Below are 20,371 nucleotides of genomic sequence, written 5' to 3' on the forward strand. Positions count from 1 at the left end.
TACATACAGGTGGATGTCGGTATGCACATACCTGTACGTATATATGCATATACTCATTTACTATTTGTTTATATATATATATATATATATATATATATATATATATATATATATATATATATACATATATATATATATGTATATATATATATATATTATGTATGTATAGTTATACACACATACACACACATGTACGTACACACATGGTCAGATTAAAGAGAACTTTAAGGTAGCTATCCGTCTATCCATCTATCTATCCATCAATCTATCTATCCGACTGTCTATCATCTCTCTCTCTCTCTCTCTCCTTGTATATATATAGATATGCATGTGTGTATATATATATGTATGTGTATGTGTGTGTATATAGATAGATAGAGAGATAGATAGAGAGATAGATAGATAGATAGATAGATAGATAGATAGATAGATAGATAGATAGATTGTGTCTGTGTCTATGCTTGTCCACCCGCCATCCCTTGACAACCGATGCTGTTGTGTTTCTGTCCCCGTAACGTAGCGGTTCGGCAAATAAAAAAAAACGATAGAATAAGTACTATGCTTATAAAGAATAAGCCCTGGGGTCGATTTCTTCGACTAACACCCTTTAAGGCGTTGTTCCAGCATGGCCGCAGTCAAATGACAGAAACAAGTAAAGAATATGCGCAGGAGTGGCTGGTCAAGAAATAAAGTAGCTTGCTTACCAACCACATGGTTCCGGGTTCAGTCCCACTGCGGAGCACCTTGGGCAAGTGTTTTCCACTATAGCCCTCGTGCCGACCAAAGCCTTGTGAGTGGATTTGGTAGAGGAAACTGAACAGAAGCCCGTCGTATATATGTATATGTATATATGTCTGCGTTTGTGTCTGTTTGCCCCCCACCTACTCACTCAACATCGCTTGACAACCGATGCTGGTGTGTTTACGTCCCAGTAAGCTAGCATTTCGGCAAAGGGGACGGAAAGAGTAAGTACTAGGCTTACGAAGAATAAGTCCTAGGGTCGATTTGTTCGACTAAAGGCGGTGCTTCAGCATGTCCACAGTCAACTGACTGAAACAAGTAAAAGAGTAATATATATATACACATACACACACTCACGTACACATACACACACACTCATATAATACACAGATGTGTGTGTGTGTGTGTGTGTGTGTGTGTGAGTGTGTGTGTGTGATGGAATATCCCGTGAAAACAACGTATGAGCTGTTCAGCTTTTGCTAAAGGGGTCTGTCTGTATGTATGTATGTATGCATGTATACATACACACACCCACACATATATATATAGGTAAATATATATATATATATATATATATATATATATATATACACACACACACACATATATAGGCAATATTAATAGAGGTCACAATGACAGATGGTACTGACTAGCACCGTTTTCGCTAAAAATAAGAGGTATGTGTGTGTGTGTGTGTGTGTGTGTGTGTGTGTGTGTGTGTGGGCTTGTGTGTGTGTGTGTATACATAGATGTATGACGTATGTATTTATGTATGAGCATGTATTTGTGTTTGTCCTTATCCACATATCGCATGACAACTAGTGTTGCTTTCTTTACGGCCCCGTAACGTAACGGTTCGACAAATACGACCGACAGCACAAGTACCAGGATCGATTTGTTCGACTAAACGCTTCAAGGCCACAGTCCACCAACGACTGAGACAAGCAGAAAATGAAGCTTGCATCGTCGATACTGACGTTGATCCGCTCCTCATTCTCTCTCGCTTTCTCTCTCTATCTATTTCTCTCTATCTATCTATCTATCTATCTATCTATCTGTTTTCTCATTTGTATAAAGATAACCCAATTATTTTATATGCTTTGAAGATGACAGTACGCATGGACATGTTCTATCTACGTTTTTCTCTGTTTTGTTTCTTTTTCTTTATTTGGTTATACTACTACTTTTCTTTTTAATTCTAGTTCACTTGGTGAGCAATCGTCTATTGAAATTGTATTTTACAAAAGACGCACACAAAAAGTAAAAACAAATATAAAAACCAGTCGAGGGCTATTGAAGTTGTAATGGGCGGACCCGGCCGAAAACGGTACAATCTCTCTCTCTCTCTCACACACACACACACACACCCACACATACATACACACATACACACACACGCACACAGGCAAACAAACACACACACATAGAGATTCGTACACACACAGAGGTACATACACAAACATATACACATACACACACACATACAAATATAACAAGAGAGAGACAAAAAGACAAAAAGAAAAACAACCACATATACAGACAAAAAGAGAGGCAGAAAGACAGACGTAAAAGGATTGAAAGAGAGAGAGAATTATTGAAGGAAAAACGGGGAGGAAAGGAAGGTGAATTTATGTAAATGTGAAAGCAGAAATTCCCACACCTATAATAAATTTTCGCGGCAAAATTCAGAAGTGGACCACGTGCTTTCTGCTATAATTTGTGTTTATTTCGGTAGTGGAAAAAACAACATTTTATATTATTTAACTATCCTTTCATAGAGACAATTAAATATATGAGGTGGGGCTCTCTCTCTCTCTCTCTCTCTCTCTCTCTCTCTCTCTCTCTCTCTCTCTCTCTCTCTCTCTCTCTCTCTCTCTCTCTCTCTCTCTCTCTCTCTTTATATATATATATATATATATATATATATATTTATATAAATAAGGATAAGATCGATATTTAAAATATTGATCTTATCAAGTGGTCAGCATGGGAATAAAAACCATCAAAGGTAATAATTATTTAAAATTATAATACAGGGTATCAAGAGATACCACCACGCTGAAAAAATAGCAGTCAAATCCTGACTCTAAAAACCACAATTATTATTGTGGTTTTTACAGTCAGGATTTGACTGCTATTTTTTCAGCGTGGCGGTATCTCTTGATACCCTGTATTATAATTTTAAATAATTTTAAATAATTTTATATATATATAGATATATATATGTGTGTGTATATATATAATGTATGTATGTATTTATATATAAATTCAATAATGGGATAAAAATCTTTTATAAGAATTTTATCAGGAAGCTAGTGTGTAAAACATTCATAAGGGAAATTTCTATTCCCAAGAATATAATTATTCGTTTCTATTTATATAAGGGCATTACTACAGAATAATGCCACACACTAGACTTTATTTGGAAAGTCTAGTGTGTGTATTTATATATATATATAGAAAGAGAGACACAGACACAGAGAGAGATATGTGTATGTATATATATATATTTTTTTATATGTTTCAGACCACAGCCTTCAACAGTTTTAATCGAAGAAATCGACCCTAGGAAATCCAGTACTTATTCTATCGTATCGTTTTGTCGAAAAGCTAGGTTACGGGTCATAAACGCACCAACATTGGTTATCAAGCGATGGTGCGAGGATAACACAGACACGATGACACACACACGCCCCCACACACAAACACAAACATACATGTATGTTTGTATGTATGTATGTATGTATGTATGTATGTATGTGTATATATATGTATGTATGTATATATGTATTATATATATGATATAAATAATATATATATATGCATATATCTATATAAATATGTGTGTGTGTGTATGTGTGCGTGTGTGTATACATATATAGGTACAGGACGTCACCAACTATGTAAACAACATGAAATATGAAAACAAATGAGTTAAATACGCAAACAACGAGGGAGAAAATGGAAAACAGGATAAGTAACACAAAGAACGACCCTTCATCAGTTGTCGGCTGTCTATCTACTCCGCTTTTCGATCATTCAACGACAATATGAGTCTTCGAAGACAGTTGCTACCGTAAAATCCCAAATAATATTTTGGATTTATGGAGGGTCAAAGTTAGGAACACAAACAGGATGGTAGAGACATACAAGGAAACCGAACGGAAACAAATATTGAGGGTCGTTAGACCAGAACGAATATATACATATATATAATAATAATAATAATAATAATAATAATAATAATAATAATAATAATAATAATAATAATAATAATAATAATATTAGGGACAAAATCCCTAAAACTATATATATTTTATATATATATAATTTATTAAAGTGGCTGGTCGCAATTTAAAACCAAAAGGCAGAAGTACAAAATGTCAGAGTGACTAAGGATGCAAGCGTTGCTAGAAATAAGAATCAAGACAACTCTTAGCCAAGAACGGAGCATTTTCTGTTCAAAGAGCACTATCGATTGACTGACAGGAGAGACAACCTCCCCACAACAAGCGAGGGCGCCAGATCATCGGGGGATTTTGGATCGAATTAATCTTCATCGATCTGCAGCATCAGCGTCAAGCAATATTTATTCATAAGCGAACTGGTTCCGGGTTCAGGCCTACAGCGTGGTATCTTCCTCTATAGGTATCGGGTTGATAAAAGCCTCGTGCGTGGATTTGGTAGACAGACACTAAAAGAAGCCCGTCGTAAATATATGTACGTATGTATGTATGTATGCATGTATGTATGAATGTGTATGCGCACACGCGTGTTAGTGTCTGCGTGTATCTTTATGCCTGTGTTTGTCCCCCCTCCATCACAGGTGTTAGTGTTTCCGTCTCTGTAAGTTAGCGGTTCGAGAAAGTGACCGGTAGAATAAGTACTAGGCTTAAAAAATAAGTCCTGGGATTGATTTGTTTGATTAACACTCTTCAGGACCGTGCTCCAGTAATGCCGCTGTCGAATGACAGGAACATGTAAGAGAATAAAAGAATTACCATAGAAAAGAATTATCTTTTACGGTGAAAAAAAAAAGGTGGAAAAACACGATATTTGTCCAGTGCTATCCACTGTTGGACTCCCAGACGCGTTTCTAACTCTTTAGTCGTTATCAATGGGAAATACCGAAGAGAGGCAACTCTGGACAGACTTAATTAAAACCGTTATCTAAAATACAGTCAGCAACATAGACTGAGCTGATCTGTGGGTGAATATATATGTGTATACGTATACAAATGTTTGTATATGTGAATGTATAGTATTAGGTGAATGCTCATAGCTCAGTACTTAGAGCGTCGGACTCACAATCATGAAGTACTGAGTTCGATTCCTGGACTGGGCTGTGTGTAGTGCTTTTGAGCAAGACACTATTTCACGTTGCTCCAGTTCACTCAGCTGTAGAAATGAGTTGCAATGGCATTAGTGCCAAGCTGTATCGGCCTTTGTCTTTCCCTTGGGTAATATCGGTGGCGTAGAGAGGGGAGGCTGGTAAGCATTGGTAAGAGCTGGCCTTCCATCAACAACCTTACCCAGATTTGTTCCTCGGAGAGTAACTGTCTAGGTGCAATCCCATGGTCATTCATGACCGAAGTGGGTCTTTAGTATTAGGTTAGTACGGTCCAAAAATCCTGGTGTATGAAGTAAGTAAACTTCGGGTATGTATACAGTCAGTATAGATGACAAAAATTTTCGATACGTGTATATATATGTGGGGGGGGGGGGGCGTGTGGCTTAGTGGTTAGGGTATTCGGCTCACTATCGTGAAGTTGTGTGTACAATTCCCGGTGGTGCATTGTGTCCTTGAGCACGACACCTTATTTTAACGTTACCCCAGTCCACTCAGTTGGCAAAAATGAGTTGGCTGTTTGTCGTGAATAGCGTTTTATATATATATATATATATGTGTATGTGTGTGTGTGTGTGTGTGTGTATGTATATATATGTATGTATGTATGTATTATGTATGTATGTGTGTATGTACATACGTATATTTAGACACACACACACATATATATATACATATGGATACATGTATAAATATGTAACATATATGTGTATAGATGTGTGTATGTGCGTGCACGTACGTTTGTGTATGTATGTACGCGCACATGTGTTTCTGTGTGTGTGTGAGTGCATGTCTGGGCTCGTGCGTGTGTGTGCGCTTATGTGTATGTGTGTGTGTGTGTGTGTGTGTGTGTGTGTGTGTGTGTGTGTGTGTGTAACACACACACTCAAATGTTTCAACAAGAAAAGTAGGAGAGTCGATAAACCAAGTCAAGCGAAGATGAGAAATGCTTGAAGGAGGTGTGGGAATCAGCTTGGTTCCTCTGAAGAGTATGCCCTCATATAGTCCTATCTAGAGAAACGGTTGCATGAGATGTCATTAAATAATGCACGGACGCAAATAAACTTGAATTATTTTAGGATAATCTTAGAAGAGTACAGGAAGATTATGCATGTGAGATCCGTCCCGCACAAAAAGTGGGCCGAAGTTGGGTTTCAAATACGGCACAGTCCAGAAGATTTACAAACGCAAGAGTCGTGGTGGGAGGTAGGAAGTCCAAGTGTAACTCGTGTGGGAGCACAGGAACTAGAAGGATGCCAAACCTGTACAAAACAACTAAAACCCATTTACTGTCCACGCAACAGAGACATCAACTTCAACAATAGTATCAGGAACTTCAGCTAAGAGTACACGCGCGCACACATATATGCGCACTCACACACACAAAACAGCCTCCACCTTTCCCTGCCGAATCACTTTCAAATAACGAATGAAAAACGGTGGAACCCAAAAAATAGCAAATGGTCACCAGAAAGGCCCAAAAAACAAAAGGCAAAAGGTCATAACTCCTCCATAAAAGCCACAATCGTTCATCTTTACGTTAAAATTCTATGAGGTCGACTTTGCTTTTCGATGAAATAAGTACCAGTTGAGCACTGGAGTCGATGTAATCGACTAATACTCTCCCTTGAATTGGTTTCTTACCTCATTGTCGGCCTATAGTGGGTGTTTTACCCCATGTGTCAAAGTTACAGTAAATTATCCATACAGACATTACATGGTGTCAAACATTTCCTATAGAGAACGCAGATACAGTAGTAGGAAAGAAATTCCAGAGGAATCCCACCAGGACTAAGCCTGGACTAAGCATGGAGACTATGGTTGAAGTCAAAAGCTGGAAGAATAATTGGAATAGCTCTCTTTCAGTTAAAAGTCAGGAGTTTCTTTATTTGAAAACATCAATAACGAGTTAAACTAATTAAGCTATCTCTATAGTACAGGAAAGCATTGACTAGAGTATCAATATGATTTGCATTAGGCCTATGGTGTTATTACACAGGAAATGAGTATTTAACACTTTGCCCAAAGTTTTGGCACTCAATCGATCACTATTTAACACAAGGATTTGATGTTTGTTAGGCATTTTAATCGGGTTTACTAAGTCAGTGGGTGAGATAAAGCTGTTTGACTTCTAAATGTTGTAAGAATAATGCTTTGAAGAACTGAAGAAAGTATCATAACTGAATTGTCTTTCGAATATCTCTAATGAATTCCTAGTCTTCTTCTTCATCTGAATCACAGTTCTGACACGTATAATTGGATTCTCCAGGTGTGCATTCCTCGTGGGCCCACAGTCGACATGACACACACTATATCCACTTCTCCCCTGGTCTGTTGTTACAAAATGTCTTTCCACAAACCAGGCATAGCCATTCCTCATCGTGTGAATTTTCATCAAAAACATCATTCTGGTTTGAGCTTCTTTGTTTCTTTGTTGCTTCATTAACACCACATTTTTCTCTTTTTTTACCTTTCTACATGTTCTTTTTGTTCTTTTCTTCCAAGGCTTTTTTTTTGTAAGGCGAAGATGTTAAAACCTCAGCACTTTCTGTTTTACGCCTACGTGTGCGCTTTGTTACAGACTTCACAGGTGAACACAGCTTTGACAGTACAATTTTGGCAGACAAAATGTCTGGTGTTTGTGGGTTTGATCCACCAGCTGACGTTGATGGAGCATTCTCTGGATTTGTTTGCTGAGAGTCTCCAGTAATGACTTCTTCTGGTTGCCCTGGTCTTTTTTCTCCTTCCTGGTTGATAGATTTTTGTTGTCTCAGTGATGAAGCCTGTTGGGGTTGCTGCATAGCATTTTCTTGTGGTTCTGGATTATCAGTCAGTGTCGCTGCAATGAAATCATCATCAGAGAAGATGCTATCATTGAATGGCCAAAGCCCACAAGCCCTGAAACCTTTTACTACTTTTTCCCCTGTAGCTGTCTTGTTATAAACAACTACAAAACTTTCTTTGATTGGCAACCATCCAGGTGTCTACTGATGTATTATATGCACTTTTCAAGGATTTGAAGAATGCTTTGTCTAGCGGCTGCATCTTCTGGGTGCACTGAGGTGGCCGAGTTGTGAGTTCAATCCCATTTGTACGAGCGTATACAACAGCTGCAAGGGTTTTGTGGCTATGATGCCCATCCAGTATTATGTGCTGTTCTGCTTGTGACGGTTTCGCTATGGCAGTGAAGTGTCTCACTCATTTTAGGAAGCTTTCTTCGTCGGTCCAGCTGCTTTCAATGAAATGACCTGCTGCTCCAGCTGTCGCGTTATTCATAAGAGCGTCTACCATACGCTTCTTGGGAAATATGAACATTGGAGGTATGTAAGCTCCAGCGGCATTTGTAGTACATATGACAGTTACTGTCTTTCCTTCTTTCCCACTGGTCATTTTACCAACTTCCCGTACCTCTTTGGTGGTAATGACATTTGCAGGCTTCTGAACATTGGATACTCCTGTCTCGTTCATGTTTCAGACTTGCATAGGACCATAGTGGTTGCTGCATAGCACGCAATTGTAGGCATCGAAAAACTTCTCAACTTGAGGTTTGTTAAATCCAACTATCCTTGAAATGTTCATGGGTTCTGGCTTACGAATTTCAAGCTCTGGATGGAGAAACCCACTAAGCCAATCAGGCCCAGCCATTTTACTATTGATATTAAATCGATGTTCTATGCCCATCTAGGTGGAAAAATCATATGCTAGTCTACGAACTATTTAGTTGTTAGCCCAAACAAAGCTTTTTCCATGCACTGAATCTTGGAAACAAGTCCAGCTTCAAACTCATAATTAATATCAGGCCGGAACCTACCTAGCAGTACAGATCCTGGTTTTGCAACTTTCCCATCCCAATGGCGTCTAAGTGTCCTAGAAGAAATCCCATAAGCTTTGGCTGTTGTCTTTAGAGCTGCACCTTCTTTAACTGCTTCAAAAGCTCTCTGCAAATCTTCCTGTGTATATGAGGCTCTCAACGTTTTACTTTTGTACATACGTGGCATTTTAGGTAAAACTCTAAGAGTAAAGAATAAACTGTTATAGCCTAACAACAACCAGTCAATAATTCCGGGCGAAAAAAAATTGGGAATGCTTTGTGGGTGGGACGTGGGGGTCGCTTTTCATTCTGTATACAAAAGCCGCTGAGCTTGACTTTGACTATCAGTCTTTCAGGGTTGACAAAATACGTAGCAGTTGAACACTGGCTTCGATATAATCGATTCATCCCCTACCCCAAAATTGCTGCCCTTGTGGCAAAATTTTGCACCATTATTATTAGTATTATCATTATATATTTAAAATAAATATGTATACAATTATTTTACATATTCAGAACATGAACACTCCTTGTTACAGTTTTTTTTTTCTAGTTCAATTGTTGCGCAACCATGCATTAAATAAGTGAGTTTAAAAAATTTTTTTTTTTACAAAAGCATAAACAAAATATCAAGGATTGCAGACGCACTAATGTGAGGGATAACGACTATGCAGTCGCAAACAAACACGCACGCACATACACGGAGGAACATATACGCACACAAACATACGTAGAGGGACAAAGAGACTATGTATGTGAATGTGTGTGTGTGTGGAGGGGTTGTTTGTGTGAGTTATGAGGGAGACGACAAAACATTCCCATTTAAGTGAATTTACGTAAGATATCACTCTTCTTTTATAGTTTACGCGGCAAAAATTTACTTGTGGACCATGTGTTTTGACAGTGAAGTAAAAAAAAAAACACAGAGATAAGGTTATGACACTCACCTATCCCTTCATAGTAATTGTTAATCTTATTGATGTTTTTGCTGTAGTGGTTATTGTTATTGTGGTTATTCTTCTTTGGACTTATTACGATGTGAGACTAATTTCACCATCATATGCAACCGGTGCATGCGTGTATATGTTGTTCATGCGTGGGGGGGGGGGGGAGTGTGCACGTGTATGAGCATGTGTGTGTGTGTGTGTGTGTGTGTGTGTGTGTGTGTGTGTGTGTGTGCATGTATGCATGTGTGTATGCATGCGTGTATGCATGTGTGCGGCCACTGTGAAATCTGGTCATTTTACATTGTCTCATACCGGAAAGCTACCAAATGACAACCCAGGTGTAGTTCACCGGAAGTCCGCTTCACGACGTCACATTACTTTTCCATCATCCGATTATACTTGAGTTCTCACTACCAGAAGCAACAAGACAGAAATTAACCGGAATACCGCACACATAATGAAATTACTTTATAGACGAGACATGGTCAAACGGTTAAGCAATCCGCTTGCAATCATGATGGCGTAGGTCGTGATGTTTGCTTTTTGCTGACCTTAAAGTTGCAAGAACGTTCATTTGGCAATTTCTGTAAGGACCTTGCCATGCTTCCATTTGTATCGGCCTTCTTTCAGTGCCCTACAACATCCGGTCAAAATGTGATTCAGAGTGCAAAGAGTTGCTCCTTACAGCATGCTAATTGTGCCCTTCTCTTTGCCTCATATTTTAAGGTTATTTAAGTGATGGCAACACAGGAGGAAGAACAATTTTCCCTGGTGGTTTTGAATCCCACCTCTATTGACGGAAATGCTAGGCAGGGCTTAGAGGTTTTGCCGTACAGGTTGACTGAGGAACACCCAGTTACCTCCGCACAACTTGATTGCACAGCCTTACCATCGCCTCCATTGAAAATATCAAACGTTGAACCTCCCGAATAAGTTGATATTTATAAACTGCTCAGAGCTAGTTGTTCAGTATCTTTGGCATTGCCGTTGTCCTTAAGAGTACAGGGGTAATACTTTCCAAGGCATCGGGTTCCTTTTTCTTGAATTGTTGGAATCTCAGATCCTTGAATGCTAAAGATGTTATTTATGACATTTCCTTTGAGGAAAATAAAATTCCAAGATTTTACATAGAATTTCAAATTATGTGCCCATCTTTACCGGTGAACTCAGAGTCTGCCGTATCCTTTGGTTTGATGGTGTCATAAGCGTTATATCGTCCATAAAGACACTGCAGGTTAGTTATTTTGTGTTGTCGTCGATTATTGGTCCTCCCGGCTGTTTTCCTCCTGCCTCTTGCAGTGATCTCCATGAGAAAGTGCACGGATATTATGCACTCTACCATCCTTTTCCATTCCCTACCATCCGGGGAAAAATTTCCCACATTGAGCCTCTCCTTCATAGAATCCATGTGCGACATTACGAGATTCACTAAACTCGACTATTTTCCTCCCATTTCTTGTAGTAAATTCATGGCCGCTACGAAAAGACCACGAATAAATTGCAACCCGTCTTAGTAGACTTTTCAATCCATTACTATCTGGTGGGGAAATTTCCCACTTTAAAACTCACCTTCAGCTAATCCTTGCGCGACATTACGAGCTTGACTACTGCTGTTCGTATTTAAAAGTACTCCAATCTGCTTTATAAGTACTCCAATCTGCTTTATAAGTACTCCAATCTGCGTTAGCACGCCGGGCGAAATGCTTAGCGATATTTCGTTTGTCTTTACGTTCTGAGTTCAAATTCCGCCGAGGTCGGCTTTGCCTTTCATCTTTTCGGGGTCGATAAATTAAGTACCAGTTGCATACTGTGCTCGATCCAATCGACTGTCCGCCCTCCTCCAAAATTTCGGGTCTTGTGCTTTTAGTAGAAAAAGATTATGAAGTAAATATAAAACGTCTGCAGTTTATGGGGAATCAATAAAATATCTTTCTATCCAACTTAAATCATCAATCATCAATCATAAATCATCAGTCATCCTGAGGGATGATTAGATAGTCCTTGTCGTTTCCGACGAGTGAACATAATCATTTACGGTTTCTTTTATTGTCGTGATACATATTTCGAACTTGTCTGATTGATTTATTGATAGGTTGATTGATTGATTGATTGATTGATTGATTAAGTGCATGATCAGTTTTAAAGCAATCTATGAAATTATATACAACTTATTCTGTTAAAACAAAAATTAGGGAAGGTAATAAAATGATTAAGTTTCTTGAGGATCTTTCATGAGACTTCGAACTTAGACTGGTTCCCATAGTGTATAAGTGACTGAAACTACAACACTCTCCACCACACTGAACAGGACACAGTCTGTTGCAGGGTTGACTTCCCGGTTATTGCTGGAACTCCTTACAGCTGAGTGAACTGGAGCAACGTCAAATGAAATGCTTTGCTCAAGAACACCACTCAATTCGAAAATCGAAACTACGATCTTACGATCGCGAATGTAAAACCTTAATCACTCGACCACACGCTTCCATGTAAGTTCCTTTGCTTCGGCAGAAGAATGCATATGAAATAGATAATCAATGCGGTTGTTACTTAGTTCCTTCTCAGCAGAAAAAAATATTAGTAGTCATATGAAGTTATCTATCTATTCTACATGTGTCCTTTATTTAATGTAAGACATTAGAGCAGTGGTTTTCAGACTGGCAAATACCATACCCAACCCTAACTAAACATTAAAGAACTTTCTGCGCCCCTCCTATATATTGGCTTCAAATTTTGACACTAGCCAGCAAGTTCGGGGCAAGAGGTAAGTCAATTGCATTGATCCCCAGAGCTCAATTTGATCAACCTCGAAAGGATGAAAAACAAAATCGGCCTTGACGGAATTTGAATTCAGAACGTAAAGACAGGCGAAATGCAACTATGCATTTTGTCTGACGTGTTTGCCCCACCTTTATATTAATGTTAAGGAGGAAAACGAGAAAAAAAAAAACAGATTTTCATCGATTTAATTCTTCTTACGTTACTGTGGGGGTTAGATATGCTAAAACAGTTTAAAACCGGTTTATATACATGTTTTTTTTTTTTATTAAAATTACATTTTGTTTAACACCCATTTATTCTATTCTCATAAAATGTTCATCCTTCTATGAAAAACATTTCACTAGCGTGTGACTCGAGTGAGATTTGGTTGTTCTTTCTAGCAAGTCAAGCAACCCCATAAAAGCACCCTCGTCGGATCGTACAATAATCAATATATAATTCATTCTAACGTTGGCACAAGGATAGCAGTATGAAACGAATGAGCAAGTTGGTTACATTGATTCCAGTACTTGACTGATACTTTATTTTATTGCACCTAAAAAGATGAAAAGGCAAAGTTGACCTCAGCGGGATTTGAACCCGGCACGTAAAGAGCATGAACTTATGACACTAAGCCTTTCGACAGGCGTGGTAACGATTCTGCTTGCTCACCGCGTAAAATAATCAATTTATAATAGAGGTCACGTACGATCGATGTATGCATTAACATCATGAGATACAATGTCAATGCTCTCACTCTCTCAAAATAAGAAAAAAGAGAGAAAGAAACGAAAAAAATGACAGGTCTTGGCACACCCTTATTTACGGAAGATGCGTGTAGTTCGGAGACATAGTTAACAAGACAAACACATGCCTTTAAAGCGATAAATAAACGAATACACAAACTAACAAGCCAACTGACACACATACACACACACAGAGTCATTGAGACAAACAAAGTGAATCATGCGATAAGAATACGTATGGTTAAAGAGCAATAAAATGGCTGATTATAAGAGGTCTAACGAAGGCTGAAATGAATTGACGTCAGCAATTTTTTGGAAGACCAAGTTTCATTATTTACATATTTGTTTGTTTGTTTATTTTAGAATCACCACCTTTATTAAACATGTTATTTTTCTCAATTTTTTATTTTTATTTTTTATTTATCTCATTCTTCACATTTTTTCTTCACTCCACCCACATAGATTGTTTTCGTTCTCCCCTTCTTTCTCCAGATTCAGTTCCCCTTTTGCTATTTCATTTATCTCATACTACACCCCCTCGTACTTATATTCGCCCTCACTATGCTTTCACCCTTCTCTTTTTTTTTTATGCAATTCCATCTTTTTTTTTTTTTCTTTCACTCTTATACTAAAGCATTGCTTCTCAACCAGGTCCATATAAGATTCTACGGTTAAAATATTTGTGCAATAAATTGGTTATATGTCTATAATAGACTGCGTGTAGATAGCAATGTGAGGACATTGGGGAAAAATTCTTTAGGTGTGGCTATGTGGTAAGAAGCTTACTTCCCAACCAAATGGTTCTGTGGAACCTTGGGCAAGTTCCTTCAACTATAGCCGACCAAAACTTTATCAGTGGATCTTAGACGGAAATTGAAAGACGCCCGTCGTATGTATATATATATAGGAACACACACACATGTTTGTACTGTGTGTATGTGTGTGTGTGTGTGTGTGTGTGTGTGTGTGTGTGTGTGCGTGTGTGTGTGTGTCTTTGTGTCTGTGTCTGTGACCCCGGGCAGGTCAATCCACGACAATCTCCACCTTATATGCTATTCCTTAGAGAGGGTTAGGAAACTTTCCGGCGCAAGTGAGGGGCACTGGTGCATTTAGACCAGTCTAAGGCATTTGGTAGGGTCGACCATCAGTACTTGACGGCGGTCCTCAAGAAAGCTGGCCTGGGCCCGACCTTCCGCGGTTGGATTGCTGCTTTGTACAGCGACATCGAATCTGACGTTAAGGTGAACAGGTTCTTTTCGAAACCGTTCAGGATCGAGCGTTCAGTTCGTCAGGGGTGTCACCTATCTCCGCTTTTGTATGTATTGGCTCTTGAGCCATTGCTGCGGAAGTTGGAGGCACTAGGGGGCGCGCCGCATGATCTATGGTGTTGAAGAGGAGCTACGGCTTATGCAGATGACATGTCCATCATCGTGGTGGATGAGGGCCAGCTTCCAGTGGTGGAAAAGGCTATCAAAAGTTACGAGGCGGTGGCAGGAGCAAAGGTTGACGAGGACAAGTCAGTCGGTTTGCAACTCGGCACCTGGAGGGGCAAGCCGATTCCTTCCAATAACGTCGTGGGGCGTTGGACGGAAGGCGGGGGCGTTAAGCTGCTCGGAGTCTGGATTGGTCCAGATAGAGAAAAATTAGAGTGAGATGGCCAGCACGGTGGCTGCTCTAACCCAGGCCTGGTCTGGGCAGGCGTTATCCTTGCTAGGAAGGGTGGTGATGGTGCAGAGGTTTATAACATCAATAATCACCTACCGTCTGACCGTGGTGCCTTGCCCCGATTTGTGGCTGAACAAATTTGAGAGAATCCTTTTCCGCTTTTTGTGGAAGGAAGGGAAGCCACTTGTAAAGCGCTCTGTCTGTTGCCAGAAACCACTAAAGGGTGGGCTAGGGATGCATTGGTTGAAGATGCGAAAATTCGCGTTAAGGTTGAGGCACCTCTGGCTTTACCTGGATGGAGAGCAGGTGTGGTCACCACACGTTCGGTTCTACCTTCCCCAGTTAACGTCCTTAACAGACATTGATGCATGGATCAAGCGGAGACCTATGCTGGGAGACTGGCATTTGGAGTGCCGTCAGGCACTCCAGCTACTCTCTCGGGCAGGCAACCCCTGGAGCAGGAGTTCCACCGCGGATTTCTATAGTGAGTTAGTGGAATCTATATCAGAAGACGCCTTGGGGGAGACCCTGGACTACGATGAAAATCAGTTGATCAACCTGTTCAGGAGAACGTTCGGGCCGGGGTATCTGGATAATTACTAGAAATCCTTGGTTTTGCAGTGCTTCCGTGCGGAAGAAAGAGATGTGGCACCACAGAGGAAGACAGGTACCAGCGTTGAGAAATCGAATACCAGCTGGGAAATGGTGGAAAAGAAGAGCAGGAAGGGGAGGAAGAAGAGACACGTGGTGAAGGATGACCCCCAACCCACACACACCCACATCCACTCGGCCCCAACCGCTCCCTCCAGACACCAGCCCTTCCCACGTCCGCCCAGCAAGAAGAGAAGCAGAAACACACAGGAGCCCCAAATCCCCCCACCCTCGCCCTGGGAAAGAAAATACATTGTATTATACAACGGACATAATGAAGAACTATATAAAGAAATTGTTGTTGGCACTCCGTCGCTTACGATGTCGAGGGTTCCAGTTGATCCGATCAACAGAACAGCCTGCTCGTGAAATTAACGTGCAAGTGGCTGAGCACTCCACAGACACGTGTACCCTTAACGTAGTTCTCGGGGATATTCAGCGTGACACAGTGTGACAAGGCTGACCTTTTGAATTACAGGTACAACAGAAACAGGAAGTAAAATGAGAGAAAGTTGTGGTGGAAGAGTACAGCAGGGTTCGCCACCATCCCCTGCCGGAGCCGCGTGGAGCTTTAGGTGTTTTTGCTCAATAAACACTCACAACGCCCGGTCTGGGAATCGAAACCGCAATCCTATGACCGCGAGTCCGCTGCCCTAACCACTGGACTATTGCGCCTCCAATAAAGAAATAGGAACATGGAATACTGCTATTAAAGTGGACACAGTAAGAGTAAGGGAGTTGCCGGAACACATGCGATGTGCGATGGTGGTACCCGGAGTACCTGGCAAGATTTAAAAAAGTATGAGAAATATTTTAAGTGGTGGGGAAAGAGTATAAACACAAGTACTATGCCAGAGCGGGTGAGTTATTTTGACATTCTTAAAAAATGTAAAATCGATACATTGAGTAAAAAAGATAATTAGTCGTTACAAATGGTAATGAAAAAGGTGTTATATGCTGTTTTAAATCTGTTGTTGCAAATGTTAATATAAACGATGTTGTAACAGGTTCAATGAAGTCGTTCGGAGATGGGGCCGAGCGACTTCATTTCATCTTTCTTTATATAATTTCATTCATTCCATTCGTTTTGCTTTTTTTTTTTGTCCCCAACTTGTGCTGTCTCCTCTGTGTAAGGCCTTTATGACCAACTTCGTAAAATATAGAAGCTTGCTTCTGGTTTACCGTGGTTCATTCGTTTTGTTGGATTTCTGTGAGATAGACGTGTTTTTTTGGCTGAGCGATGTTTTTCCTCTTGTGTGATGGAGGGGCGTCGAGTGAGGAGTTGCGAGGGTTTGAGTTGTTCTGTGTCGAGTATTGAAAGCTGCCCGTCCTTGGACTTTGTGTCATCTGAGGGAGAAATGGTAGAGTGCCTCAAGAAAATAGACAAAGCTATGGAAGAAAGTTGTGCTGCAGCGACGGAAGAAAAGTACGAAGACGTAAGGCTGGAAGATGTAAGCAAGTATAAGGGAATGCTGAAACGGCGAACGATGTGAAGGTGCTCCCCCCCCCCACCCCCACCGAAGAGGTATTAAAGAAAACGGCGGAAGGAACGGTAGTTTATAGGACGTATTCGGTGGCAGCTGGAAAAACTGAGAACATCTCTACGGTACAAATAGAAAAGGCGTTACGACCAGTCTGGCAAGGGATTTCGTACCTTGCCAGAGGTAAAAAATTTGGAACGATAGAGGTGCAGTTCGAAAAGATAGCTACAGCCAGGCTGCACTCGGCAACACGGCTGAAAACGGATGAGGTAGTTCTCCTATCCGTATACCTTAGGGGACGTGCTTCCAGGGTTAGGGTGGAAGAAATATCCCCAGAGGTGGATGTAGCCTGGCTGGTGGCTGCTATACTACTTGGAATGGAGGAGAAGGTGGTGGTCCTACAGGCCACCAGAGCACCTCATAGGAACTGGAAGGGACAAACCCATGACATGGTGGTGCAAATCGCGGAGAAGGATATCGAAAAAGTGGTTGAAAGTATCAGTGGGAGAGACGATTTCAAAGGTCAGAGTGGAAAGGAGGATTCCGCCATGTGGGTGGGGATGGGTGGGGGATGGGGATCAGGTGGGTGTGAGTTGGGGGTCAACCTTCACCACGTGTGTCCTCTTCTTCCTCTTCCTGCTCTTCTTCTCCACCATTTCCCAGCTGGTATTCGATTCCTCCTCCTCAACGCTGGTACCTGTCTTCCTCTGTAGTGTCACATCTCTTTCCTCTTTCTTCTCGGTCAGTGGAGCATTAACCACTTTTTTATTCTGTCTCTCCTTATCCTTTTCTTCACTAGAAAAAGACAAGGAGAGACAGAAGGAAAAAGTGGTTGGTGCTACACTGCCTGTAGAGGAAGAAGTAAGTGAGGTGGAACCACAGAAGACAGGCACCAGCGTCGAGGGGGTGGGAGAAGCGAATACCAACTGGGAAATGGCGGAGAAGAAGAGCAGGAAAAGGAGGAAGAGGACACACGTGGCAAAGGATGACCCCAACCTATACTCACTCGACCCTCACCCACACCCAATCTACCCCAACCACTCCCTACAGACACCAATGCTATCCACGCCCCACCCAACACAAAGACAAACATAAGCACAGAGGAGCCACAGACCCTACCCCCACCCTTGTCCTGGGAGAGAAAATGCATTGTGTTGTACAATGGACGAAACAAGGAACTGTGCAAGGAAATAGAGACATGGGATACGGCAATTAAAGTGGCTACGACAGGATTGGGGAAGTTGACGGAGCACATGCGATGTGCGGTGGTGGACCCGGAGTACCTGGCGAGATGGAGGAAATATGTGGAAGATTTTAAGTGGTGGGGAAAAGAGAATAAATGCCAGAACATGTGAGTTATTTTGACATTCTCAAAAAATATAAAATAGATATATTGAATAAAAAAAGGTAAATTGCTGTTATAAATGGTAATGAAAAAATGCATAAACTGTGGTTGCAAATGGTAATACAAACGGTGTAGTAACAGGTTCAATGAAATCGTCCGGAGGTGGGGCCGAGCGACTTCATTTCATCATTCATTATATAATTTCATTCATTCTATTCGTTTTATTATTTTTTTGTCCCCACCTTGTGCTGTCTCCTCTGTGTAAGGCCTTTATGGCCAATTTTCATGAAGTAAAGAAGCTTGCTTCCCAACCACAGTTTCGTGTTGAGTCCCAATACTTGGCACCTTCGGCAAGTGTCTTCTGCTATAGCCTCAGGTCCACCAAAGCCTTGTGAGTAGATTTGGTACACAGAAACTGAAAGAAGCTCGTCGTATATGTATACATATATATATATGTGTGTGTGTGTGTGTGTGTGTGTGTGTGTGTTAGATATCTATGTGTGTGACTTTGAGTCTGTGTTTGTTCCCTCATCACCGCTTCATAACCGATGTCGGTCTGTTTACGTCCTCGTAACCTAGCGGTTCGGCAAAGACCCCAATAGAATGAGTACTAGACTTTTAAAAATGAATTCCTGGTGTCGATTTTTTCGACTGAAACCCTTCAAGGCGGTCCTCCAGCAAGGCTGCAGTCGAAGGCGTGGTCTCAGGAATTTTTCGAAGGGAAGGCAGAAGGTTACAAGGGGATACAATTCCAGGAGAAAATGGGTAATAACATTCAAAAAGGAGCACTTCTTTTCTGGAGAGTGGCACGTGCCCCTGAGCACCCTCTTCTTTGGGTCCGCCCCTGATATGTATATATATATATATATATATATATATATATATATATATATATATATATACACACATTTGTATGTGCATGTATACATATCAGCATGTGTGTCTGTCTTTCTGTCTGTATGTATGTATGTGTGTGTGTGTATGTGTGTGTGTGTGTGTGTGTGTGTGTGTGTGTGTGTGTGTGTATTTGAATATTGTAAGGATGAGTGTTTGGTCATTCTTGTCGTTTTGTTATGTTCGTTGTTTATTGTCTTCTTTCCGTTGGTGATAAAATAAAGCGTCTGTTAAATACTGGAATGTTATTTTGCAGAAATGCTATTTTATTTCATTTTCTTTTTTAAATTTATTCAAAAATAGTACTGGAAAATTGTTACAATTTTGCAAATACAGTAGTTCCTCGGTTTTCGAACAACTCTGATCACTAATAATTCGTGCTTTATGCATATATATATATATATATATATATATATATATATATATATATATATATATATATATATAATTTTTTTTTTATATATAAAGGGCATTAACTATGTAGTAATGCCTCACGCTTAGAGGGACTAAATAAGTCAAAAACTACCAAAAAATAAGCAACATATTTACCGAAAGCGAGGAAATGCAGCTTTCAGAATTAATCTCTTAAAAACATTTAAATGTTTTTAAGAGCTTTCAGAATAAATCTCTTAAAAACATTTAAATGTTTTTAAGAGATTAATTCTGAAAGCTGCATTTTCTCGCTTTCGGTAAATATGTTGCTTATTTTTTGGTAGTTTTTTTTACTTATTTAGTCCCTCTAAGCGTGAGGCATTACTACATAGTTAATGCCCTTTATATAAATTATATATATTTATGGAAAAAATGATGAATTTTTTTTCATTATGAGTTTTTTTTCACGCTGATTACTTGATAAATTCTTATAAAGATTTTATCCTATATTATATTATATATAGTACCAGTTTCAGTCTTTGCGACTTTTTCAACTTAGAGTAAAGCATGAAAAACAATTAAATTGTGGAAAAAGGAAAATCTCCCTTGCATT

General features: G+C 40.1%; 1 protein-coding gene across 2 annotated transcripts in view; it reads right to left on the bottom strand.

Annotated features, from left to right (window-relative positions):
• Positions 1–20,371, bottom strand: part of LOC106871643 (uncharacterized) — a 175,901-nt gene that overhangs the window by 45,949 nt on the left and 109,581 nt on the right. The window contains exon 6 of one of the 2 annotated variants that reach the window (XM_089345726.1): positions 15,819–17,013. The exons of the other annotated variant lie outside the window; for it this stretch is intronic. Within the exon in view, the coding sequence (XP_089201852.1) occupies positions 17,010–17,013 (4 nt within the window). The 3' untranslated portion in view covers positions 15,819–17,009. Of the gene's footprint in view, positions 1–15,818; positions 17,014–20,371 lie in introns of those variants that run through there. 2 annotated transcript variants of the gene reach the window in all.

This window comes from Octopus bimaculoides, chromosome 2 (genome assembly GCF_046866305.1).
Source record: "Octopus bimaculoides isolate indiv1 chromosome 2, ASM4686630v1, whole genome shotgun sequence".
Taxonomy (NCBI): domain Eukaryota; kingdom Metazoa; phylum Mollusca; class Cephalopoda; order Octopoda; family Octopodidae; genus Octopus; species Octopus bimaculoides.